The sequence below is a fragment of the Nyctereutes procyonoides genome, unplaced genomic scaffold, assembly GCF_905146905.1.
Source record: "Nyctereutes procyonoides isolate TBG_1078 unplaced genomic scaffold, NYPRO_anot_genome, whole genome shotgun sequence".
Classification (NCBI taxonomy): domain Eukaryota; kingdom Metazoa; phylum Chordata; class Mammalia; order Carnivora; family Canidae; genus Nyctereutes; species Nyctereutes procyonoides.
Window position 1 is genome coordinate 55,248,816 of NW_026575140.1, and position 26,026 is coordinate 55,274,841.

General features: G+C 53.5%; 2 protein-coding genes and 1 non-coding gene across 9 annotated transcripts in view; 2 read left to right on the forward strand and 1 right to left on the reverse strand.

Moving 5' to 3' along the window:
* The window catches only part of GAS7 (growth arrest specific 7), a 208,389-nt gene extending 193,369 nt beyond the window's left edge, over positions 1-15,020 (forward strand). For all 7 annotated transcript variants that reach the window (XM_055305576.1, XM_055305581.1, XM_055305582.1 and 4 more), the window contains exons 10-14: positions 2,763-2,891; positions 3,526-3,649; positions 7,363-7,442; positions 9,091-9,189; positions 9,985-15,020. In XM_055305576.1, coding sequence (XP_055161551.1) covers positions 2,763-2,891; positions 3,526-3,649; positions 7,363-7,442; positions 9,091-9,189; positions 9,985-10,098 — 546 coding nt within the window. In that variant the 3' untranslated portion in view covers positions 10,099-15,020. The remainder of the gene's footprint in view (positions 1-2,762; positions 2,892-3,525; positions 3,650-7,362; positions 7,443-9,090; positions 9,190-9,984) is intronic.
* TRNAR-CCU (transfer RNA arginine (anticodon CCU)) lies at positions 8,038-8,128 on the reverse strand. The gene is given in 2 exon segments: positions 8,038-8,073; positions 8,092-8,128. It is a non-coding gene; the product is annotated as a tRNA-Arg (tRNA).
* A 3,883-nt stretch (positions 15,021-18,903) lies between the features above and the next one.
* Positions 18,904-25,693, forward strand: RCVRN (recoverin). Its single transcript, XM_055306930.1, has 3 exons — positions 18,904-19,462; positions 23,055-23,166; positions 25,578-25,693. The coding sequence occupies exons 1-3, from the start codon at positions 19,082-19,084 to the stop codon at positions 25,691-25,693; spliced, it is 609 nt and encodes a 202-aa protein (XP_055162905.1). The 5' UTR covers positions 18,904-19,081.
* The last annotated feature ends 333 nt before the right edge of the window (positions 25,694-26,026 follow it).

Below are 26,026 nucleotides of genomic sequence, written 5' to 3' on the forward strand. Positions count from 1 at the left end.
CGCTACTTCTACCTAAAATGTACTCTGGTGTTCTCTATTTCTTTCTTTCTTTCTTCTTTCTTTCTTTCTTTCTTTCTTTCTTTCTTTCTTTTTTTAGATTTTATTTATTTTCATGAGAGACAGAGAGAGAAGCAGAGACATAGGCAGAGGGAGAAGTCTCAAGATGCATGACTCAATTCCAGGACTCTGGGATCACGACCTGAGCCAAACACAGATATTCAAACACTGAGCTACCCAGGTGTCCCTGGTGTTCTCTATTTCTCATCAAAAAGCTAGTTCTGACCTAACTGACACTGAACTGATTTCACAGCTCTTAGGCCAGCTCAGGAGGTCACAAGGACAAGCATCCAGGAAGGCCTCTGTCCCTGGGCAAAGATGCTCAGGCATTAGGAACAAGTATAAGAGGACACCCAGCCAGCGTTCTCAAAGAAAAAAATTAGTCTTTTATTTTATTTTTAAGATTTTATTTATTCATTCGACAGAGAGAAAGAGAGAACACACACGCACAAGCAGGGAGAGGGGCAGAGGGAGAAGCAGGCTCTCTGCGGGGAGCCCAGTATGGGTCTGGATCCCAGAACCCCGGGATCATGACCTGAGCCAAAGGTAGATGCCTAACGAACGGCCACCCAGGTACCCCAAAATGAGTCTTTTAAAAGCATTTAGAACATAGAACTATGAATCTCTATCTATGGGATTGCATGCCTGTGACAGCTAGTAGCGTTTTGTTTCCAGAAAGTCATTTGGAATCTGGGAGGCACATTTTGGTGTACTGGGCCCTTTTGTAAGTCACAGAACCGGGGGCTGGGGCCCAGGAATCCTGAAAATCCTGAATGTTGAAAAGACCCTCTGGACAGTAAGCTCCTGGGCACGTGGACATCTGGAAATCAGCCCACTTCCTAGGCCCTTGGAAAGAGACCCCGGGGTTACTGAATCGACAGGCTGAGTTAACCCTCCTAGATCCCCGATCAGGAGCAGGTCCCCCCAGCAGCTAAGCTATGCTTCTCCTCCGCCAACACCTGATGTAGGTGGGAAAGGGCCTGCGTGTTCTGGGCCGCTCTCAAGGGTGTAGCATCTTTCGGACTGCCACCAGGTGGGGGTGTTTTCCTATGCAAGTCCGCTTCTAGGGGCTTGGAAAAGTTGGAGGCATTTACAGCTGACATCAGGGAGAGAGGGGTGTTTGGGGGTTGTTTCCTTTTTTTTTTTTTTTTTTTTCACGTATGAAATGAAGAGCTTGGACCAGATCAGTGACTTGAAACTTATTTGACTGGGACCCACCAGTAATAAGTTTTGCATGGGCAGCCAGGGCACATAGGTGTCCACATCCAGATAGCCACGCACAGGTGCTCACACGCATGCAGAGCTAAGACCAATGTTCGAGAGGCTCTGGGAGGCTGAGTTGGGGGGCTTCGGGAGGCTGAATCAGAGTGCTCCAGGAGGCTTGTGCTCTGTTAGCCTTTGACAATCATCCAACAACCAAGGCATCGACTTGTCTCCCAGGCATTGGGCACTAAGGATTTTGTCACTCTCCCTAGTAGTAAAGGGGCTCCCACTCCGCACCAGCTCTGACCAGACATTCTGGACACAGTGGGGCAAAGCCAGCTGGGCCTCTGCCCTCAGGGACCCCCCCCCACACACACACACACACACATACACACACACCTGTATTTGATATAGAACTACAAACACCGAAGTCCTGAGGTCTCCAGAGAAAAAGATAATGTAGCAAGAGACCGGTAAGAAGGAAGAGAGAGAAGTCGCAGAACCCCTGTTGGGAGGTCATGTTCGAATGTTCGGCTGTGCTTCCCAAAGGCGCTTTGGGGACTGGCTGAGGGACCCTGGAAGGCTGGTGGGGGGGGGGGGCATAGGAGGCGGAGTCGAGGGTGCTCCGGGAGGCTGGGCTGGGGGCTCCAGGAGGCTGAGTCAAGGGGCTCTGAGAGGCAGAGTTGGGGGCCTCGGGAGGCTGAATCAGAGCGCTCAGGAGGCTGAGTGTGAGGGCCCAAGTCAACTGGGCTCTGGGCTGCCCACCTGGCTCTGACCACAGCAGGGCCACGTTGATCTGTAAAAGCTCTCCTTCAAAAGGGTGGAGTAGGGGGGAAAAGAAGAAGCATAAAAGAGAAGGAAAAGGCTTGAAAAACCCCACACCTCTCTGGCTCTCCAGATAGAGGCTGGCTCCCTCAAGGCAGGAGGGGAGGTGCACCTGTCTCCAAGCAGACCAGAGAGGGGAGCCTCCTGGGCTGGTCACCCAGACCAGCAGCTGGGATCTTCTCCCGGCCCTGGGCAGTGCCCACCATGGCTTCCTCGAGCTCTGACCCGTGTCCAGACCATCCTTGTAATCTGGGGCACCCGGCATGTGGCAGATGTTCAGCAAATAGAACTGACCTGAGCTCACCTCACTAAAAGGCCTTCGCTGTGCTAGGTACTTGGGGACAAAGAGGCGGTGGCTTGGTTTCCAAACCCCAGTTTGGAAAGTAAAGCAAAGTAAGCTGAGGACCTGAGCAAAGTCCTACGAGCAGTGGTGAGAGCCTAGAGGAAGCAGGAGGTAGCCGATGAAGGGCTCGGAAAGCCTTGGACGCTAAGGTGTGAATCCTGGGGCCTGGCCAGCTTAAAGTGACCCCCTGATCCGAGACCTATTGGGTGGCCCCTTGTGTCTGCCTTCCTATTGGCTGGACCTGTAGAGTGGGGGAGAGTGCCCCCCCCACCTCATCTTGCACCTGACATCCCCAGGTCCTGAGCATGTCCCCCCCACACACTTTCCTCGACAGCTGCACAGCGAGGTAGAGAAGCCCTTAATGAATTTCCGAGAGAACTTTAAGAAGGACATGAAGAAGTGTGACCACCACATCGCCGACCTCCGCAAGCAGCTCGCCAGCCGCTATGCCGCGGTGGAGAAGGTGAGGGGCCTGGGAGGCCAGTAGGCTGGGTGACGGCAGGGTCCGTGACCCACAGCAGAGGCATTTGTCCCCGGGTGGTGGGATTGGGGTGGCGGTAGGGGGAACAGCAGCCCCCAGCCCACACCTGAGGATCCCCCACTCCACCCCTGGGACCCTCGGGTCACTGCCAAAGGACCAGTGAGAGACCAAGTGGGGCTCCCCAGGCACAGGAAACGAGGTAGCCCACGCTTTTGTGAGATGCTCAGCGGGCACGTGTGCTGGTCCACGCAGGCCCTTTATCCGGGCCTCTGGGCAGATTTCCTCCTGATGATTTGGTTCCCCTGGCAGAGGCCTGGAGGTTTGACCTTGCTGGGAGCTGCTAACCCCAGTGCCTTGGGAAGGGGCGCAGGACCAGGGGCACATCCTGCTGTGGGCACCCTAAACCCTGCCAACTGTGGCCACCCCAGGGCCCATCTGGACTCAGAGTGGGGTGGCTGGTGCTGCCATCCGCTGAGCACCTGCTGGGGAGACAACGATCCACAAACACAGAGAAGTCAGGACCCTACCCAGCAACAGGGAGGCTGGGCTGCATAACCCCAGGGGCCCCCCTGGCATGGAGTCCTATGGGCAGCCTCCTCATGTCATTGGACCCCAGGCCCGTAAGGCTCTCACAGAGCGGCAGAGAGACCTAGAGATGAAGACCCAGCAGCTGGAAATCAAGCTGAGCAACAAGACGGAGGAAGACATCAAGAAAGCACGGAGGAAGTCCACACAGGCTGGTGAGTGCGGCCACCGGGCCCCCTACCTCTCTGGTCCTCGCCGGGGCCTCCGAGGTACAGAAAGGGCATGGCTGAGGGACAGACACCTGGGTGGCTCAGGAGTTGAGCATCTGTCTTCTCAGGGCCTGACCCCGGTGTCCTGGGATCAAGTCCCGCATCAGGCTCCCCACAGGGAGCCTGCTTCTCTCTCTGCCTGTGTCTCTGCCTCTCTCTGTGTGTCTCATAAGTAAATGAAAAAAAAAAAGGCAGGACCGTGGAGGGGGTCATGACGCTGTGTCCAGGCCCTCCTGGGGGATGAGGGGGCCACCCTGGACCTCAGACCAGGAGGTAGACAAAATCCTCCATGCGTCCGGAACTCAAGGCTCCTGTCCCTGCGAGGATACTCCCAGGGCTTCCTTATGGCGAGTGGAGAGACCCCCTGCCCCACCACGGATGCCCACATTTTGTTCGGTGAAAGAACCAGATTTCAGATTCTCACACAAAGATTCCCCCCCACACACACCCTTGAGTCAGTTTCTACTTCAACCTCGTGGTTAAAAACTTGTGGACGCACAAGAAAGGGGGAGAAAGGCCAATTAGAACCAGGTTAAAAAAAAATAGTCACTATTTGTTCAGGAAGTCCAAGTTGAGTGGCACGCAGGTGGCAATGCGATGGCTTTCTGGGATTAAAGCGTGCGCTGTGATTAGGTTTTGGGTCCAGTGTCCTTCTCACCCGAATTTCTGGTGAACCTAAGACAACGCATTACAGAACGAAGCCCACCGTCTGGATGTGATCATACAGTGGTGTAGAGGTAGTCGATCACAAAGCAGTGTGACAGAAACACAACATTTGATTGAAAGATCCTGTAATACATAGTGATAACCAGATCCAGAAATAGAAGGCATAATATACTTATCCCAGGGGATTGGGAAGGCAAACCCAGGACGGGAAGAGGCTGTTTCAATTAGCTCAATTTATTAAATTATTTTAACAATACAATTTTATCGCTGCCTGGCAAAAAAAATGTGACCAGCACCTAAGAATATAAAAATCCAACTCACTAAATAGATGCACCACCAACACTTCCTAGTGTTTGAACTTTTTTAAATGTTTCTTGATATTTAAATTTATACACAGTAGGTCATTTTCCATTCCATGTCCTGAACTCACTTTTTAAAAAAAAAATTTTTTAATATTTTATTTATTTATTGGGGAGAGAGAGCAAGAGAGCGAGAGAGCAGGGGCAGAGGGAGAGGGAGAAGCAGGCTCCCTGCTGAGCATGGAGTCCGATGTGAGACTTGATCCCAGGACCCCAGGATCATGACCTGAGCTGAAGGCAGACACTTCATCGACTAAGCCACCCAGGCACCCGAATTTGAGCATTTAAAAAGACTTCTGTATGTCACTTGTGATTTTTTTTTTTCTGTGAACGGATGAACTCCTGTCCTCTCCCCTATTTCTTTTCAGGTGGCTGGTCTTGTTCTGACAGATTGATTGACAAGGATTAATTATATGTCAGGAAAATTAACCTTCCGTGGTTTGACTTGCAAATATTTTTCCTAGGTTGCCATTTAGCATTTAATTTTGTTCTTTATATTTCACTTGCTCACTTGCTCACTTGTTTTCTTCTTGAATTTTTTTGCAGAACAGTCTTTTTCCCTTATAAGGTCTGGATTTTGTGACTCCCTTAGAAAGACCTTTCCTTCCTCAATATATATTTTTTAAATCACTTTTTTCCTTTAGCCTCAGGTGTAAAAAAATAAACACGTAAATACTTGACCCACCAGGAGATTATTTGAACCCACAGCACTGCTTTGTGCCCTGTTCCTCGAGTTCCATTGTTTTGTGTATTCATTTACATCGTATCCTAGATATTTTGCTTCACATTCATTTCTCTTGGGTTGTAGATACTTGGCTATTCCGTTTCTCGCACATTCTGGACAATCTTGCTACTTGCTCTTTCTAGTCAATTGCAGCCGAATTCAGAAGAACGTTCCATTTTCGTGCTGGGAAGGCTCTGCTACATTTGTTCTTCTGGTCTTGCTGTTTGTGTCTTGGCTGGTTGTGTGGCCACCAGATAATACAGACTCTTATCTCTACAGTTTGGAATTCTCTTATGATGGAAGCAACTGGTCCTTGCCCTTGGTTCTAACTGAAAAATTCTTCCTTTCCAAAACCCCTTCTGTGTGCCTCATGCCTGGCCCCATGCCTCAGAGCCTCTTGTCAAACCCTCCAGTCCTCCTGCAGCTACCCGATTTCCTGATGTCGCACAAGATCCCAAAGCATGGTCTCAAGATCAGGATCGACAAAGAGGGCTTTTTTGGGAGTTTGAGTATCATATGTTTGTAGGGTGACTTGCTGACCCCCCTCGTTGGTCAGTTGCTGTCAGGCTCCTGGTGGGAATGTGTTGGCTGTGAAGTATACACTTTCTTCTCTCCAGATCAGTCCTTCTTGGGATCAGGGACCCATTACTGAGGATGGGTCAAGAGCTCTTGGTTCTGTTCTGTTCCTCGGGCTCATCTCTTGGCAACAGTGTAGTTCAGTGGAAGGTGGTGCTGAGCTGGGCCCTGGGCTACGTGGACGGGAGTCTCCCCAACTTCTTTCACTTCCATTTCAGAATACACATGAGCAGGGGATGTTAGAGGACATTGACTCCGCTGGAATTACTAGATTGAGAGTGAATCTGCTAGCTTGGGATTGGTTCTTGAGTTTTTTGCATCTCAAACAAAGGCTGTGATTCCTTCCTATCTCTGGAACCCAATGATGATCAGAAAACCACATTGAGATGGAGCCGTGTGCCCAAGTGATGCCTCTCTAGCTGCAATGTGCACGGGGTTCCCCCGAGGATCTTGGGAAAATGCAGTTTCCGATTCAGTAGGTCTTTGGTGTGCCCTGGGATCTGCGTTTCTGGCAAGTTCCCAGGGCATACTGAGGCTGCAGGGCCAGGCATTGCGTTCGGGGCAATAACGTTCTGGGTGCTGATATGCTTAGTAATGCTTGCAACTGTCCTATGGCTTATTTTCCTTCTAATTACAAAATATTTCGAATGTACCTGCCTTTCCAGAAAATAACCTACCAAGCATCAAGATTGAAGAGTTAGGGTTGTTTCACCCGTCTCTTTTAAGAAATAAAATGCTATGGGAGGAGCTTATTTCTTCCCACCCATCCTCTCTTTCCAAAGTGACCACCGTCCCAGAATTGGTGTGTAGCACGCCAGTGCATATCTTCGTACTATTACTGTACAGGAGTGAGCCACAGACTATCAGGCACATTATTTTGTGTTTCAGAATTATATTCTGGTGCATGTACACACACACACACACACACACACACACACGATTTACAGACTTCTCTTCTTTCACTCTTAGCTACTTCCAGGTTGCTTGTGACACATGTTTAACCAAGAAGGACTCTCCAGTGTCAAATGAGAAGCCATCTTTAGAGAGGAAAGCATCTCTTGGGTTCGTGGTAGAATTTGGGGGGGTCCTAGGAGCACACACACACACACACACACACACACACACACATACTGGAAACCCTCATCCTGAGCTCTTAGTATCTGGGGTCGAGCTCATGATGCAGGGTTGCCCCTTCATTTGCTCTGCTTCCCGTCTCTCCACATTCCAGTGGCTTCCGTGACCCAGGGAAAGGAGAGGGCATGGGGCACAGATGGAGGAGGGAAGCCATGGTGAGGACAGGACAGAGTGTGATGGTGGCTGATGGTCTTTTCCAGGAGATGACCTCATGCGCTGTGTGGACCTCTACAACCAAGCCCAGTCCAAATGGTTTGAAGAGATGGTGACCACCACATTGGTGAGTGAGCAGAGATGTGTAAGGTTGTCCATTCAGGGAGTGGTGCTTGGGAGTCCCAGGGGGATGCTGGTGGGCATGCGGATGATGGTGGAATGGAGGTGGCCATAGAGGTGGTCATTAGATCCTCTCCACTGCTTCAGAGCCAAGACCTCGAGTCTGGGCCAGTCTATGTGAATTCAGATCCTGCTTTGGCACTCCCTAGCTGCATGAACACAGGCAAGGGTTGGGTCTTACCGTACTCTCCTTGTCTGTTCCCTAAGGGGTCAGGCTCTCACCCAGGGATGCCCTCAACCAAATGTACAGTGGTGCCTTTAGGAAAGACAGTCAAGTTTCAGGAAGAGTGACCCTCCCCACCCCAGGAAGGGTTGCCCATCCCAGATAAGGGGGTGCATACAGAGTGAGGTTGGGATAGCTGTTTGGGAGGATTGAGAGGGGAGGCCTCTGACCAAGGGGTACAGGCAATAGGCATCAGACCCCTTTTTTTGCCTTATTTTTTTTTAAGATTTGTTTGTTTTAGAGAGAAACAGAGCACAGTAGGGAGGGGCAGAAGGAGAGGGAGAGAGAGAATCTTAAGCAGACTCCCCACTGAGCATGGAGCCTGACACGGGGCTTGATCCCACGACCCTCAGATCATGATCTGACCTGATACCAGGAGTCAGACGCTCAACCGACTGAGCCACCCAGGCACCCCCTGAGTATCTCTTATGAGGGGACGGCATCTCCTCCTCAGCACACGTTGGGGTGGATGGTGAAGTGTGGTTGGCACTGGGGCCGTTGGGTTGGATGAGAAAGGAGGCCTGGCACCAGGTATCTCCTGCATTGTCCCACTGCCCAAAGCTACCGTTGTCCATCCGGCGCAGGACAGACTAACGCTCTGCGTGCCCAGGTGTCAGCCCACCAGAGCAGATTAGAAGCCTCCCCCAGGGACAGTGACCTGGTCTTCCTCCTGGTTAATCTCCTAATTAAGCCCCCCTGCTTTACCCTCCTTCCCGGTTAATCACGTAGGCAGTGACCTAGTTGTGCGCAGAATAGTAGTCTGATCCCCTAAATTCCAAAGATGCAGAACCATCTAGAAACCAAAGGACAAACCCTTCCTCTTCCATTTGACAACGGCCGTCGGACTCCCAGCCCCCCTGCCTCCCCTGGCCTGGTCTGTCTTCTGCACGTCAGCATTGGATGGCCAGAGGAGAGGAGGCTGCTCGGCAGAGGCCCAGGGACAAGGCCCCAAGAGACTGAGGCACAGAATCTCTGCATGGGACCCATTTGTCCACCCCATAGGGGAACCAAGGCTGGGGCTCCCTGGTGCAGACCCAGGAGCCTGGTTCGAACCCCGTTCCTCCCACAATGCCCCGTGCTCTGGACAAGTGAGGTTACAGATAAGGGCCTCTCTCTAAAAATTACTGTGGACAGTTAAGTAACGCCGTGAAGCTCCCAGCACCCACCCCACCGTACGGCCGGGCAGGGCGGGATTCGGGACGCAGCAGCTGCTGTCACCGCCTCCGCCCCCCGCCTCGGCGCTGCGCGAGTTCAGCCCCAGCGCCTCAGCGGCTCCAAGCGGGCAGACGGAGACTGGTGTTCCGTGTTCGGGGTGGGCTGGTCCCCGAGGTGAGGGCGGGTGCTCAGGGCTGTCTGGCCTCCTCCTGGGCAGGAGCTGGAGCGGCTGGAGGTGGAGAGGGTGGAGATGATCCGGCAGCACCTGTGCCAGTACACCCAGCTGCGGCACGAGACAGACATGTTCAACCAAAGCGTGAGTTCCCCACCCCGGACTGAGGCCAGGAGGACCCCCCCCACCCCCACCCCGGAGAGGAGCCGGGCCGAGGGGAGCTCCCTGGGGCGGGCGCAGCTGGCTGAGGAGCGCCTCCAAATGAATCTGTCCTGAAGGTGGCCGGTGGCACCCGGGCCTGGGGGCCACCTCTTGGGATGGGCTCACGGACCGGCCTGGACACGCGCGAGTCTATCCCACATTAGCGAGGTAGAGACGCGCCCGAGACAGACGCACACAGCAGAGAGATGGCATGCGTGGCAGAGAGGCGCCCGAAGTAGAGGCGCTAGGTAGAGACTGACGTCAGCTGTCACCCCGAGGAGAAAGAAGGTCATGACAGTTAAAATAGCTAAAGACCTTATCACCTCCCCTGGCAAATTTCTTACCAAAGAAATAAATACATAATCCAGAAATACTCAAATTCTCTGATGCTCAAATTCCATTGGCTCTGTTCTTGGGTGGTAAAGGTGGGGACAGATGCAGGAGGAGGAGGAGGAGGCCCTGGACCCAGAGCCGAGCGCCACCCTGCCCCATCACGCGGGCCTGCAGGCTGGAGGGCAGAGTGCCCAGAGGCTGTCACAGAGTGGGGGCAAGAGGCCAGGCTCCCCACTCTTGCAGCCCTGCGCCAGGCTGAACCTCCCAGGCACCTCCCTTGGAGCCCCACAGCCCCTCTAGAGAGGCTGCCGGGACAGACCAGAAGGTGTGAGCAGCAGGGCTCGAAGGTGTTGTCCCTGGCACACCTGCCACCTCTGACTATGTCCCCTTCTCTGTCCCTTGCAGACAGTCGAGCCCGTGGACCAACTGCTTCGAAAAGTGGACCCAGCCAAAGATAGGGAGCTGTGGGTCAGAGAGCACAAGACAGGCAACATCCGCCCTGTGGACATGGAGATTTAGGCTGGCACACACGGCCCCGGGGGTCCTGCTGCAGAGAGGGGCCTGGGGTCCCACAGAGAGGCGGTGGCAGTGCGCACTGTAGGACCCACTACCGAGCGCAGCCGCCCTCCCACCCACTGTCCTGGTCCCGGGCCACTGAGCTGGTGATTCCAGAAGGGCGGCCCTGCCAGGAGCTGCCCGCATTCCCAGGCCAAGAAGACGGATCCACAGCCCTGCCCCGTCTCCGAGGCCGTCGCCCCCACCCCGACTCCTGTGTTCTGCTTCCTGCTCCCAGGACAGACTGAGGCTGGAACTGGGTGTGGTCCCTGCTGAGCACCCTAGGGGTCACCTCCCCACCCAGAGCCAGCTGTGTCACACACTTGTGCCCCTGGAAGCCCCAAGGCCTGTCTTCTAGCTGCCCCCCTGGTGTCCCAGGCTTTGGAGGGTCATGGCAGAAAGGTCCCTGTCTTCAACCAAGTATCAGGATCAGAATCATGGATAGAAGGCACCGTTCAGCTCCCCAGGCCACACCCAGAATTCTTTGCAGCCCACCCTCTTTATTTTCTTCCCCTTATGTTCTGAGAGCCCAAATCTGGGCTCTTCTTTGCCACTTTCCATCATCTGGGAGTCTTGGGAATAAGGCCTGGCTCCTCTCTTGGCCCAGACCGACCCTGCCTGGAGAGGTCAGGATGGAACTACCTCATTCACATCAGCCCCAAGTCAGAGTGTTGAGTCGCGTTTCCTATTAGGTCAGGCATCTTTAGTAAAGTCTCTGGGCTGGAAACCCCAATCCACCCAACCCTCAACTGCTTCCTCAGGGAAGCTCCCTCCTGCCACCCCTGCCCCCTCCTGGGCTCTTCTCAGGGCCCTGTGTCAGCGCCCTGTGGAAGACGGGTTGGGGTTTGTCCCTCCCCAGATGTGGCTTGCTTTCCCTGGTCGACACCAAACAGGCATGGCATATTCTCACGGCCACAGTGGGTTGTCACCCTACAGGCAGTGTCCTGCCACCTTGGTCTCAGCTCCTCCTGCATGTTCCAAAGCCCTGCACGGAGCCCTGCTTGATGTTAATATCATCTTCCCCCCTACCCCCATCTCCCAGATCCCCACAAAATCCGGTAACTTGGGAAGCTTTCAGCACGCCATTGGGTCCTCACTCATCACTCTCTCCCTTTATAGAAACACAGCAAACACATTCTCCATCACATCTAAGCCCTGAGCATCACCATGAGGGGACCAGAAGAAGAAATGCCCCCCGCCCCGCCCCGCAGCTTCACCACCACCCCAGAGGTGGTCACGTAGCCAGCAAGGGGCAGATTCTAGCCCAGAACCCACACCCTGAGAACCCATCCTTCTTAACTCCTCTTTCCCTTTAATTACTTGGATGTGCAGGGTCCATATACCTCCTACTAGGGCAGGATCCTGAGAGCATGACTCCCGGGGTCCTACAGTCTTCATGCTGGGAATTGTTGCCTCACTCATCTTGAATCCTTGGGCACCTCTTTCATTGAGTCAGAATTATGTCCTCAGTTTAGAGTACAAAGATGCCGAATATCCTAGAGTGACCCAAACTGTCCCCGGTCCTACTAAAACACCCTAACCAAAAAAGGTCCACGTGAAGGCCTTTGCCGACACGAAAGCCATGAGGGTGGATCTGTCCCCGGCAGGGAGGACCACTCCTTCCAGATCTGGGGCTGGGTTGTGACACCAGCTACCAATCTTAGGATATTATTTTTTGTTTTCTCTAGGAAAAATGGGTGCTAGTAGTAATTGCCTTGTGGCTTAGTGAACTCATTTGTGGGTGATTTTCAAATGTTCAAAGCCAATAGCCTTGTTACTAACAGATATTTTGAGTGTGATATGGCTCATGGGTTTTGTTTTCTCCCTCCCATCTGAGGATTCCTGAGTCTTCTGGTCCTCCCTGGGAGACAGAGGGGGCTCTCTTGCCTCTTCCAGCCCATTTTCTGAAGGTACTCCCCACCCCCACCCCACTGTCCTTAATTTGGTCTCATTAGCCTTCACAAATTTCATTTCTTTTTTTTTCCCTGTGCTCCTTCATTCACTTCTCATTGGGGTTAGTGACTGAAGCAAACCGAAACAGTGTCCACACTCCCAAACACGGGGGGTTTGTTTCTCTTCCCTTTGTGAAGACCAGTCAATTCCTAGATTAGCGGGTGGGTAGGTAAGAACCTTGGCTGAGCCAAGGTCCCTTCTTGGAAACACAAGCCATAAACTTCAAAGGACATCAAAGACTTTGGCTTGTTGAAGTGATTTTACTTCCAGCCATGAGTGGCCTCGACAGGGAGAGTTGAAACAGGATTCTGCAGACCCACTGGTGATTATGGAGGTAGTTTGGAAAGCACTTTACAGGTGTTAAGTTGGGGGCATCGATCAGTGTATTCCCCAAATCCCACCCCGCCAGGACCTACTGCCTTGTTTTTCCAGATTTCTGGAGGTCATTGGACCTACGCTATTGGGGTTTATTGATGTACAGTGACACCCACCCTTTGGAAGGATACGGTTCTGTGAATTTTGACAGACCTCGTCTTAACGACCAGCCACAAAAACCACAATATTTCTATCACTCCCAAAAATTCCCTCTGACTCCTTTATAGCCAGTATACACCTGCTTCCCTTCCTGCACCCTGGCAACCACTGATGGATTATCTGACCCTGCCGTTTGCCCTTTCTAGAATGCCGTACAAAAGGAGTCCCCGATACAGCCCTCGAGTCTGGCTGCTCTCCCTCGGCTTCACGCTCTGGGGTCACGCACATCGTGTGTGTGTCACTAGCTTGTTCCTTCGTCTCGCAGAACCGCACTATGTTGCATGAGTCCTCACTTGGGGAAATGTTCTGTTGGGCCTGGAGGCTCCTGGCCCAAGGGTCTTCAGCTTGTTTGCACGGCTTCTTCCTCCGCCTCCCAGGGCGCCTCCAAACGCCAGCTGTGCCCACGGTAGTCCTTGGAGCTCACACTTGGCCTTTGTGGCTTATTTCAGGGTTTTGTGCAGAAAGGGGCCAGGGGTTGGGGAGGGGTGCCTCCCACTTAAGCTGCAGCCTGAGGTTTGCACCTCAGCTGGTAAGCCCACGCAGTCCTGGGGGCCCTCCCTTCGGCTCACAAAGCCTCCAGCTTCTACTGAGCATTGGGTGTGGGAGGTGAATGGACAAATGGCCGGTAAAAATGCAGGGGGTGACCTCAGGCTGGCCGTGACCTTCCCCTGGATGTCTGTTGCCTTGGCTGCAGGCTGCAGGTGTGCGTTCTGGTCTTCCCAGCCTCCTCCAGCTACTGCACTCCCTCCACCTCCCCTTCTCACTCCGGTTCTGTATCCCACACCATCATGCTTGACCTGAGCCCCATCTGTGTGATTGTGCATGGTAGTGTCTGAAATCCTCACGAGAGGGATACCCTGGCACTTCTCTTGTGTGTAGACCCAAATGGAGCCGAAATGAAGAGTTTCCTGAGCTGTTGAGAATGAGGTAGTTCCTCCTCGGGCCCAGAAGGGAGCACTCATAAGTCATTACCTTTGGGGTCTCATCCCCTGATCTTTGATCTCGTGTCCTGAGGTCTGTGTCCAAGGAGCCAGGACAAGCATGAAGACAGAGCCTCTTCCCATGAGCTTCCTGATACTGCTGGAGCCTTGCTCCGCTGGTGGTCACACTGAGCCTGTGCCTGCTGCCCTTGGGTGGTGGCAGGTGGTGACAGAGATAGAACCCAACCCAGCTAACACTGGGCTAGCTATGGGCATGACCCCCAAGGTGATGACTCCGTCAAGCCATGTCCTGATTGTGCCCTGCTTGCTGAGAGGTGAGCCCTTGGAGGCAACCAGGCACCCCTCTACCCCCTACCCCACCAAGCAAATGGAAGATATTCCTGGATCCAGGCCAGGGAAGGTGTGAGCCATGGAGCCCAAGTCCGCCGGGGTCCCATGCTTCTTGGACGCTTCTGGGTTGAGTTTTGGCAGGTAGGGCTTGCAGGATCGGCAAGCAAAAGACACAGGTAACAAGAACCCTTTAGAGGCCGGGGTGTGGCCAGGTCAGGAGCCTTTGTTGCAGGGTCCCTCCGAGGGAGCTGGGTTGTGATGACCTTTGGATCTCTCCCTGTGTGCTGTTCAGGGGACGCTGACCCCTTGTGTTTGAGGGACGTCCCTAAAAGGATTGCAGTGAGAGTGCAAAGGATCTGGGCACATGGGTGTGGTCGTGGAGACAGTGTGACACGGGGACGGAGAGGGAAGGGATATGGTGCCAGGGCAAGAGCACTGGACCGGCCCCGCCCTGCTGCCTCGTTGGTCCTGTAACCCGCAGTGAAGTCGCGTTCCCTCCCGGGACCTCCGTGCTCCCTCATCTGTCAAGCAGGGACGTGTCCTTCCCAGCATCACACGCAGCCGACTGGCTCCTGGGAGCTGTGGCATCCAGCAGCTGTGCGGACCCGGGAGCAGACACCCAGAGGGACACCGGCTGTCTGCAATGGTGACGGGGGTCCCAAATTGGCATCGCTTCCCTCCCCTGAGGAGGGAGATGAGTGGGGGGCGGACCGGGGAGTTGGGGGGCAGCCCTTTCACCAACCAGCACATCAGCAAACCCTAGGACAGTGGGATTTTCTAACAAAATAAACTTGCTTATTTGGTCTGTTTTCTGTAACTTTTGCTAAATACTTTATACATTTTTAATGTTAAAAAGCTGTGTCTCCTGCCAGCATTTCTCATCCCGGTATGACTGTGTTTACTTCACGTTGTATACCCTTCCACCCTCTGGCTGCCTAGATCAGTAAATAAAATTGATGTACTATAATTTATAAGTAACACTGTTGAAACTCTGATCCCTATGGAGGCTGTAACCCACCCGAATTTCTCCCTCCCCGACTCCCCCCGCCCCGACCCCTGCCACCCCCTAATAGCATTTGTGTGTATTAATGCTAAAGAATTAAATGTTTAAAGGGTTTACATTTTGAAGCCGTTTGCTATATATAATTGTTCTGCATTATTATAAAGCGTTTTCAGGAAGTGAAAGGCTCTCTCATTCCCCCCCCCCAACCCCGGCCCACCCCCGCCTCGCTCTGGCTCTGTGTGTACACTTGAGATGCTTAGATTCATCCCATGTAAAATAAACTGTCCAGAGACACTGGGTCCTGCTGGGTGACCCTCCTTCCTGGAGGGCTGTCACACTCTCCTTTGTATAAATGGTCGCAGTGATCCGTCTAGGCTCCCAGGGTTGGTGATAATCTTACGCCTCATGTCTTAGCAGAGGGCACCTGGGTGCGGTTCCCCCCTCAGATGGGTACCATGCTGCTGGACCCACAGCCCTGGCCCCTCCCGGCCCCCTCCCCTGGGGACTTCTATCCCTGTGGACAGAAAGGGCTCCTGGCTATTGTTTCTCTGCTCATCCATCCGTGCATGCAGTCATTATTGACCACCTGCTAGATGCCAGACACCCCTTCATGTCAATAAGTGAAATGGATAAAGAACCCCGCCCTCCTGGACGTGGCTTTCTAGCAGAGGGAGAGGCAAAAACAGTCGACAAAGTAACTAATCTAGCACGGGTGTGGAAGGTGTTCCGTGTAAGGGAGAAAGGACAGGGCAGGATACGAGGATTGGTAGTTTCAGGGATGACTCTGGGTAAGTTGCAATATTAAACAGGGCAGTTGGGGCAGCCTTATTGGGAAGGTGACATTTGGTCAAAGGCCAGGAGACCCCAGGCTGGGGGGGTGGGGTGGGGGGAGCCCAGCAGGTTGCTGGGAGAATATTCTAGGCAGGAGATGGCCTGATTATAGGTGGTGAGAGTGGGAGAGGGACACCTGGGTTGGGGATGCTGTGGCCGGAGTAGATGGATGGTGGGCGGGGGCAGCTTCTGCAGGGCCTTGTGCGCCCCTGAAGGACTCTGACTTTCACGCTGGGGGTGGGTGGAGAGGGGTCCAAGCCAAGGAGCGTGCGGCCTGACTTCACGGCTGTAGGACAAGCTGTAGGAATGTTGGAGACCAGGATGGAAGCAGGGAGGCAAGGAAGCTGGCCCAGGAGGGGCAGTGGGGCCTGCAGGAGGTGGTCACAGTGGAAGTTGGGGGGAGCAGTCAGGGTCTGGATGTGCTTTGAAGGCAGTGCCTACACGGTTCTTGACAGATGGGGTGGGGTGTGCCAGAGGGGCGCCGAGGATGACTCCAAGGACTTCAGTCCAAGCCACCAAAAGGGTGGACTGCCATGTGCTGCAACGAGAGGGCCAGGGGAGAAATATTCCTTCCCATCCTCTGCCACCCACCCACCCCCTCTATACCACCTTTCCCGGCCCAGTGCAGACTGGTGTGTGAGCTCCAGTTCCAGGCCAAGGGAAGAAGGGTCAGCCCGTCCTTTGTACCAGAGCAGAAGAAGGTAGGGGAGCAGGGGTGAGTGTTGGGGGCCGCCCCACCCCCCCCACCCCGAGCTCCAGGCTTGGGGGCACCACAGGGCCAGCCTCTACGAAGAGATCGCTTCTTTCAAGGAGTAGGGAGACACAAACTGAGGTCCTCTGGTTGGAGGGCAGGCCTTTGGGTTTCAAGCAGAGTTTATGGCCGCAACTCAGACTTAACAAATCCGTTCACAATACATCATCTCCAACAACTTGTTTGCCTAAGGAGCATAAGCATAAACTCTCCCTCTGATAGAAGATGTTTATGCAGGTTTTCAAACAAACCCCCAGGTCATGACTCCTCTCCTAGAAGCATCAACACAGCTGCCTGTGGTCCCATCCCAAGGTCGGGCCCCTCCTGGGCACAACCTGAGGAATGTGGGCCAGAGGTACCAGGCTGCTTCCCACCTGGGTCCAGTCCTTCATTCTTGCCCTCAGCCAGGGCGCAAGGGCCTCCGGGACTCTGGCTGCTTTCTGCATTAAGCCAGGGCCCTGTCTCCTTGCCCATTGGCTCTTCACCTACAGGGATGGAGCTTCTTGCCCACTGACTCAGGCCTCCTTGAGAAAGGAGTTGTTGTAAGGTGATGCAAAGACCCCAAATGGAGAGCCTGGCCAACCAGGGCTTTCCTTCTGGCTTTGCTGCTTAGCAGCCCTGTGACCCAGGCAGGCTCCATTTCTTCCCTGTAACATCCACTTCCTCTCATCCGCAGGCTTGGTATGGACAAGAGTGGCACCAGAAGGCACTTTAAAAAAAAAGAAGAAGAAGAAGAAGAATATTTATTTATTTATTTATTTATTTATTTATTTATTTATTTATTTTATTTACTTATTTGAGACAGTGCATAGTGGAGTAAGGGCACAGGGAGAGAATCTCCAGCAGACCCCACATTGATCCCAGAACCTGATGTAGGGTTCGATCCCACGACCCTGAGATCATGACCTGAGCCAAAACCAAGACCTGGATGTTTAACCTACTGAACCACCCAGGTGCCCTGCCAGGAGGCACTTCTAATCACCTCCCACACCTGATTCTGAGACAAAGGGCAAAGCCTCTGACCCCACTTTCGTGGCCTGGGGTAGATGGGTTGGTTGGTTGGTTGGTTGGTTGGTTGGTTGGTTGGTTTCTGAGTGTGGTGACTGATTTATTTCCAACTGCTCTTGAGAACAAACACTTTGCTACAGGATAGTGAAAGTCTTGGGGAAAAAAAAAAAGATCTATTAAGAAATTATATGCTCTCACAAACTAACGAGAAAAAATAATAAGTACACACACACACACACACACATGCGCACACTCCTAACATTTAGGCCTCCTGAGAAATACTCTGGAACCATAGGGGTCAGCACTGAAAAATCCAGAAACAATGGGCCATAATCCCATATGAAGACATGCAAATGGCTTTGAACATGGGCAAACCCTTCCATGGGTGCCGCGGGCCTCACCACTCGGCACTGTCTCTGATTCACCCGTGTTGCTCACTCCCTCCACCTTCTGGCCCTCCAAGCAGTTTGTATCCTTGTTGTAGATGAGTAACAAAAAACTAACATATTGTGTGTGCCTGGCTCTCTTCTAAGTGCTTTGTACATATTAGCTCATTTTAGCCTCAAAATAACAATGAGGCAGACACTATTATTATGCCCATTCACTTGGAATATTCACAGGGGCCCCAAGCTGCCAGGCACCATTCTGGTGATGGAGAGGTGGCTGGGAACAAAACAGACAGAACCCCTGCCTCCGACGGAGCTTCTGTTCTGGTGCGGGGACACACAGCACATGGAGTAATTAAAAGTGAGTCGGAAGGGGTACTTATGAGGAAGAGACATAAAGTGGGGCTTCGGGGCACGGTGTGGTGTTGTAAACAGAGTGATCCATCCAGGCCTTGCTGAGGAGATGACATTTGAGGAAAGCCATGAAGGAGGTGAAGGACTAGGAGACCATTCTAGGCAGAGAGAGGTTAAGAAACATGCCTAGGGTCACACAGCCAGGAAGTCACAGAGCCAGGATTTGAACCTCGGGCTGGCTCTGGAGCCTGGCTTTTTTTTTTTTTAATTCAATTTGCCAGCATACAGTATAACAGCCAGTGCTCATCACATCACGTGCCCTCCTTAATGCCTGTCACCCAGGTACCCCCTCTTCCCACCCCTCCCCTTCTGCAACCCTCAGTTTGTTCTAAGAGCCTGCCTTTTCACGACTGCAGCATAGAGCTCAATGCAAGATGCCATGCCTGCCCCTGGCACCCTCAGAGTTTGGGGGAAAGAGAGGTCATGAGCACAGTGACTCCTGGAGAGCTGAAGTCAGGGAGGACCAAGGAGAGGCAAGGAGCAGCAGGAGAGGCCAAGGCTTTGGCTCTGAAGCTTCTGACCTCCTGTCCTGTCCTCCCTGAAGGCCAAGATGGATTGGCCACCTGCTGTCAGCTCTTTCTTTTAATCTGGAGGTGGGGGGGTAGTTCTTGGAGCCTACCCCATCCCCCGTCCTGGCCCCTCCTCCCTCCAAGTACTGGGGTGAACCAGCCACAAATCCTCTAATCCACCAGCACCTCCAGGTCAGTCTCCAGCTGCAGAAGACCACGTCGCTCGCCACCCACCCAGCCAGCCCAGCCAGCCAGCGCTGCCCGGCCGGGCCCAGGCGGCCTCACCCATGGGGAACAGCAAGAGCGGAGCCCTCTCCAAGGAGATCCTGGAGGAGCTGCAGCTGAACACCAAGTTCACAGAGGAGGAGCTGTGCAGCTGGTACCAGTCCTTCCTGAAGGAGTGCCCCAGTGGCCGCATCACCAAGCAGGAGTTTCAGAGCATCTACTCCAAGTTCTTCCCTGAGGCCGACCCCAAGGCCTATGCCCAGCATGTGTTCCGCAGCTTTGACGCCAACAGCGACGGCACCCTGGACTTCAAAGAGTATGTCATCGCCTTGCACATGACCTCGGCCGGCAAGACCAACCAGAAGCTTGAGTGGGCCTTCTCGCTCTACGACGTGGACGGCAACGGGGCCATCAGCAAGAGCGAAGTGCTGGAGATCGTCATGGTCAGTCTCAGCCTCCCCCGCACAGCGGGACTGGGCTCCCCCAGGGTCCTGGGTCCAGGGGGTTCAGGGGGTCGGGGGGGGCAGTGTCCACAATCTGGGGTCCTGCTGCTGCCGCTGCTGCTCAAGGGGACGGAGCTGACCGTGTGGAGTGGGGATCCAGGCTGCGGGGCTCAGGGGCTCCAAGTGTGCGAGGAGGGGTCTCCAGTACGTGGGTCACTTCCCCACAGCTTGTCTTCCTCCTAAAAAAGAATCTGGGTATTTTGTGTTAATTAAATTTTGTTTCTTTCCTTCCCTCTATTCCCTCCTTCCTTCCTTCTCTCCTTCCTTCCTATCTTCATTAAACCATCTTGCAAACCTTCAACAGTACCTATCCAGATTCTTCCACAGTTAGCTTTAAGTACATAACGTGTTTCAAATACAGAGTAGGGGATCCCTGGGTAGCTTACCAGTTTGGCATCTGCCTTTGGCCCAGGGTGTGATCCTGGAGACCTGGGATCAAGTCCCAAATCGGGCTCCCTGCATGGAGCCTGCTTCTCCCTCTACCTGTGTCTCTGCCTCTCTCTCTGTGTGTCTCTCATGAATGAATAAATAAAATCTTAAAAAAAAAAAAGAAAGAAAGAGAGAGAGAAAGAAAAAGAAAGAAAGAAGAAAGAGAAAGAAAGAAAGAAAGAAAGAAAGAAAGAAAGAAAGAAAGAAGAAAGAAAGAAAGAAAGAAAATACAGAGTAGAAGGAGGCCAGCTTTGGGGGTCATGAACTTTTGGGGGTTCCTGTCCTCTTGTCTTTAGAGCCAGGGGCAGGCCACATCACCCCCGGGGGCCTCCGCTTTCTCACCTGCTGCCCTGTGTTCTGGACTGAGCCTCTGCAGGGGCCTTGCTGGCCAGCACTTCCAAAACACACTCTCCCCCCGCCCCACACTGGCCTGGCATCCTATCAGTTGTTGCGAAGATAGCAGGGATCTTAAGAATACTTTCATTTAATAGGTAAGTAATTTGTAAACCCTAGAAATATATGCAGGAGACAATTGAAATTGCCTTTAATTCTATCATCTGGAGGGAGCTACTATCAATGTATTAATGTATACAATCCCAGCCCTTTAAAAAAAAAAGATTTTATTTATTTATTCATGAGAGAAACAGAGAGAGAGCCAGAGACACAGGCAGAGGGAGAAGAAGGCTCCCTGCGGGGAATGGTGTGGGACTCGATCCCAGGACCCTGGGGTCATGCCCTGAACCGAAGGCAAACACTCAACCCCTGAGCCACCCACGCGTCCTACCATCCTAGTCCTTTATCTGTATATATATATTTAAAAATAATTTTAGAACTATGATATATAAGACGTTTTTCTCAGTCATTATTTTGTTACAATTTCCCTATCAAGAAATGGTTTCTTCAAAACCATTTTGAATGGCTGCTTAGAATTCTGTCTTATGGGACACCTGGGTGGCTCAGCAGTTGAGCATCTGCCTTCAGCTCAGGCTGTGACCCCGGGGTCCTGGGATAGAGTCCCACATCAGGCTCCCCAAAGGGAGCCTGCTTCTCCCTCTGTCTGTGTCTCTGCCTGTCTCGTGTCTCTCATGAATAAATAAATAAAACCTAAAAAAAATAATAATTCCATCTTATGGAAAGGCCATAAAATTACCTAACCAGCCCTGTACTTTTGGACAATTAAGATGTTTCTATTTTTTTTCTTATGATGGCATCTGTATTCCCCTTCACTTGGCATCTCTTCCTGGCATCTACTAATCCCCCAGCCCATTTCATTGCGTTATTCCCCTAATTCTGTTCCTGGTAAAAAGGAGAAGAATGTCTTTTGTAGTTTATCTCATTTTTTGGTGCATTTGTAATCCTGCTTGTGTTTGCATGGTTCTCCCCCTGATTAGGAGAGATCATAAACCAAGCAGCCAAGCAGGCAGCCTCTGGGCAGCAGACCTGACTTAGGCCTCACGTTAAGGGTGGGGACGTCCCTGGAATCCGGGCACTACCCACAGAGCGAGCTCCCCTGGCTTGGCAGGTGGCCTGGTGCAGGGAGCACAACCACCAACAGGACGTCAGGCCCAGCGGTGGCCTACAAGTTGGTGCTCCTTGAGGAAAAGGAAGAGGAAGGGAAAGAGGGAGAGGTAGGGGTATATCCACAGTATCCACGGCTAAGGCAGTGCAAGCTGGTGCAGGGCTGCTCAGTTCACTAGATCACGTGGTCGCTGCCCCGGGAGTCCAAAGTTTCAGGTTCTAATCCCAGTTACACCACTAACTAGCTATGTGGCCTTGGAAAAACCTCGGGGCCCAGGGTAAGGACTGGATAGCTCCTTCTCCGAGGTCCTGGCAGGCTGTCCTTGGAGTTAGAAACTGGGCGAGGCAGGCAGGCACTCCCAGGGTTTAGTTGTGGGGCCGGTACATGGTTCCCCAGGCTCAGGACTGAGATGGAACCCGGCACCCACCTTTGGGTTGCTGGGCACCCCCGGGCTCTGAATGCTGCTGGCCGAGGCTGCTGCCCAGAGCTGCTGGGTTTACTCCTCTTGCTATAGCATGTTGGTGCTAAAACTTCCCAGACCTGCTCGCCCTCCCTCCAGGCTAATGTCACAGGCATCAATGCCCCTGCCCGAGTGTGTGCAAGGTGCCCCCAATTCCACCCAACATGCCTGCCTGCACCCCTAGTCTGCCCCAACGCTGAGTGCATGGGCTGGAATGGGCTCGGGAGCCACTCAGGTGTCCACTCTGGCCTGGCTGGGCTGGACTTACCGAGCTGATGGGATCCTATAACCTGGAGCTGGGAGGGCACATTGAGACCACCTTGTCCCTCTCTGTTCTCCAGCCCCTTGGATGCTTTCCAAGTGATAGAGTGCAAGGATGAAGGTTCTAGAACCAAACTGCCTGGTTAGAATCTCCGTTTCTTCATCTGTAAAATGGGGCCAATGAAACCCACCTCATAAGGCCATTGTGGAGGTTACGTGTAAAAGGGCATGTTATTACGTGTTCCAAGAACATTAGCCGTTGTCACCATAAGCCAACCCAGCTGGACAACCAAGGTACCACAGGGACCCCAAAGAAGCCATTTGAGGTGGCTGCGGTGGGATTATCAGAAAGCTTTTGGGTTTTGTTTTTTTTTTTTAAGATTTTACTCATTTATTCATGAGGCAGAGAGGCAGAGGCAGAAGGAGAAGCAGGCTCCCTGAAGGGAGCCCGATGAAGAATTTGATCTCAGGACCCCGGGATCATGACCTGAGCTGAAGGCAGATGCTTCACTAACTGAGCCACCCAGGCACCCAAGCTTTTTGTTTCTTATCTCATTTTCATTTTTTTTAAGTAAAATGAAAGTATTGTTTCTACAGGGTCAGGAAATTCAACAGGTGTAGAGAAGGGGCAAAATAAGTGAAAGCGTTCTTTACCCCTTCACTACGTTCCCTGTCCCTTCTGAGGATCTAAAAAATACAGATCCGCAACTCTGCTCCCCTGGGCAGGCTGGGGCCTGGGCATCTGTATTTTCACCTCTGCTTGGGGGGATATCTGGCCCTGGGCACGGGGGTGGGGGAGGGTCACCAGAGAGGGTCACCCCTGCTTCTCCTTCTGATGGGAACTTCCTCTTTATGTGCTGCAGGCTATTTTCAAAATGATCAGTCCCGAGGATGTGAAGCAACTTCCAGAGGATGAGAACACCCCAGAGAAACGAGCAGAGAAGATCTGGGGGTTCTTTGGAAAGAAAGATGATGGTGAATTCCTTCCCCCTTAAAAGTGTCTGGTTTTAGAGTCATGGGCTATTTCCTGGAGGCCCCAGCGAGATTGGTCTTCCTAGGGCCAAGGGGACCCCTCCTCGTGACATGCACTGCAGGGCTATCTGAGTCCCTGGGGGAGAGGGGACCCCTCATCTTGGCATGCACTGCAGGGATCTCTGCATCCCTGGGGGTGCAGGGGGACAGTAAGCAGACCAGTCAGCAGGGCCCAGCTCCGCTGTCCCCCTGGAGCCGAGCTCCCTGGGGCAGGGGGAAGGTCTGGATTCTGGAAGGCCAGGGAAGAAAAGGCACCTTAGAGCAGCGTTAGCATGGGGGGAAGCATGGCTAAGTCAGGACAGCAGCTCCTTAGCCGAGGGCGTACCCACTGCGGGGTTACGGGCTCTGTAAACCACTTTCTGTTTCAGCGGAAGTGCTCACCTAGACGCCTGGGTGCACCTTACTTGGTTCCTAAAATGCTTTCTGCACAGTGAGGACAGGGCAAAGCTTCAGCTCGGCCTGTGTCTGAAGGGGCGTCGAGTCCCAAGTCAGCGGGATCTCAGTTTACCTGCTTTTACCCCGGGGAGTTAGTTTGGGTTCCGACAGATGGAATTAGATTTAGATTGGGTTGGAAGCGATTTATTGAGAACTGGCCTTCGAGGGAAAGTGAGGAGGGAGCTGGAGGAGCCTGGGGAGGCCCAGACTGCAGGGCAGCGGGGCCCCGAGCGGAGAGCCCAGGGCCGCTGAAGATTTGAGGCCACAGCCCTGCTTTAGAAGGTTTTGGCAAAGCCAGGGGAGCCCCCGGGAGCCCCTTCTTCCACGGGCCGGCCAGCCTCGGTCCCTCCAATGCCCCTGCTCAGTCTCTGGCCACAAGCAGCCCTTGGAGATGTGGGGTCTCCCTGAAAACAGGGAGGCATTCCAGAACAGGCAGCTGGTCTGCAGGTGCGTGATGCTCAGGCCAACACAGGCAGCACTGTAGAGGGGCAGCGTGGGCACGGCTGCAAGCTGGGGGGGGGAGCCCCCCGACATGTGGGGACCTGGCAAGTGGCTGCCCGTTCTTGTGGCTTCCAGCTGGTTGCTGCCACCTGGGGACCCGCAGCCTCGCGGGGCCTCCTCAGCTGATTCTCTAAGAGAGAAGCCGGCACTGGAGATTTTGAGAACCTGAAGGGCCTCACTTGGTGACATATGGTCCACGCACCTCTGCGCAGCCAGTGTGGGCTCCTTCTGTGGTCTCCGGGACAGGCCTGGGCAGGTCGGGAGGAGGGGCAGGTGCAGGGGGCCCCGGCGCCACCAATCTGCAGTCCAGGAAGAAGCCCGAGGAGCAAGAAGGTCATTGCCAAGGGGCCCGGATCCAGGGGAAAGCAGGCGAGGTACCTGGGCGAGCATTCAAAGCAGGTGATCGTTCCCAGTGCCAGGCCTGTGCCCCGCTGACTTCGCAGTGAGCACCTCCTCAACTCTGCTGCGTGGGTGTAGTGGTCCCAGCTTCGATGTCTCCTCCCCTTCCGGCACCTGCTCTCCTCTTCCTCCTCCTCCTTCTTCGTACCATGTGGCCCCTCCCCCACTGACCGCATCTGGGAGGACCAGACATCCCTCAGGTCTGCCAGGTGCTATGTCCCCCTGTTGTACTTGCTACCCTGAAAACCAACCCAGGTGAATGCCACAGTCACGGGAGGTGGTGGTGTTTGGAGGCCGAGATTTTCAGATGACCCCCTCCGGAGACAGCGCCTCACTCCACAATCAGGTTCTTGACCGTGGCAGTTTCAAGCTCTACCTGAGGCCGAGAAGGCAGCTGAGACTTTAAAACCCAAATTTCACTACCCGGACCTGTGCAAGGACCCCATCCTGGATCCTCACCCGGGAGGGATTAAGGGTGTCAGAGAGGCGCAGAGCGCAGGCCACTGGAAATCCAGTTGGTTCAGCCAAGCTCGTTGAGCACCTGCTCGGTGCAGGCAGTATGAGCATCACCATCTGCAGAGAGAAGCACCTGTCTCTTTCTGGAGTTATTTAGACGTGGGAGTGTCTCCGCATCAGACCAAGAGTTTCCTGGAACAGGGACTCTGTCTCATTCCTTTCTGAGCCACCCCCTTGCAGTGGCCTCAGCCCCAAGCACAGTGGCTCCAGCACAGAGGAGCTGTCAGCCCCCAGCTGGGAGGGAGGCAGAGAGACCTCACTAGGGGCCAGGCTCTCCTGGGCTGGTCCTCTCATTAACCCTTTGCTGCTGGTTTGAGGGGAGGTCCGGGGATCCCGGGAAGGAGCTGGGTATCTGGGGGTGATGGATTGTACCCTCAGGGGCACAGAAATTCAGTGTTTTCGTAACAGATACCTCCGCACGGGGCACGCTGGCCAGCACCAGCCTTGCTGTGACTTGGGACAGCCGAATCTGACTGCAGCCTTTCTTCTCCTCCCATGCACAGATAAACTTACAGAGGAGGAGTTCATCGAGGGGACCCTGGCCAATAAGGAAATTCTGAGACTGATCCAATTTGAGCCTCGAAAAGTGAAGGAAAAATTAAAAGAAAAGAAACCGTGATGTTGACTGCTTGGCCCTGCCCCGCACCCCCCCCCCCGTCTCCCCCGGCACAGAAACCCCCATGTGAGCATGCGCACATGCCCCAGGGGCCAAGGGGGCTTCCTTGGCCTTAGCATCCCTCCTCCTCTTCTACCCCCCACCTCCGGTCCCCTTGGCCCATGCCTCGGTGATAATCCCAGGATTAGGTCACAGGAGTCCTCAATATCACCCCCCACCCCGTGTAAGCTCCTTTGTGGGTTGCTGGGTAAGCAGGTTCCAATAAATGTGAGAGGAGCTGGGCACACAGCTGAGTCATTCTTGAGCTGGGAAGAGAAATGATTTCTGTCGACTGGG

What these genes read in the sequence shown, in the direction of transcription:
- RCVRN (XM_055306930.1), top strand. Translation starts at nt 19,082, where the DNA reads ATGGGGAACAGCAAGAGCGGAGCCCTCTCCAAGGAGATCCTGGAGGAG. An exon ending in AAGTGCTGGAGATCGTCATG is followed by an intron (nt 19,463 to 23,054) that starts GTCAGTCTCAGC and finishes TATGTGCTGCAG; the next exon opens with GCTATTTTCAAAATGATCAG. An exon ending in CTTTGGAAAGAAAGATGATG is followed by an intron (nt 23,167 to 25,577) that starts GTGAATTCCTTC and finishes TCCCATGCACAG; the next exon opens with ATAAACTTACAGAGGAGGAG.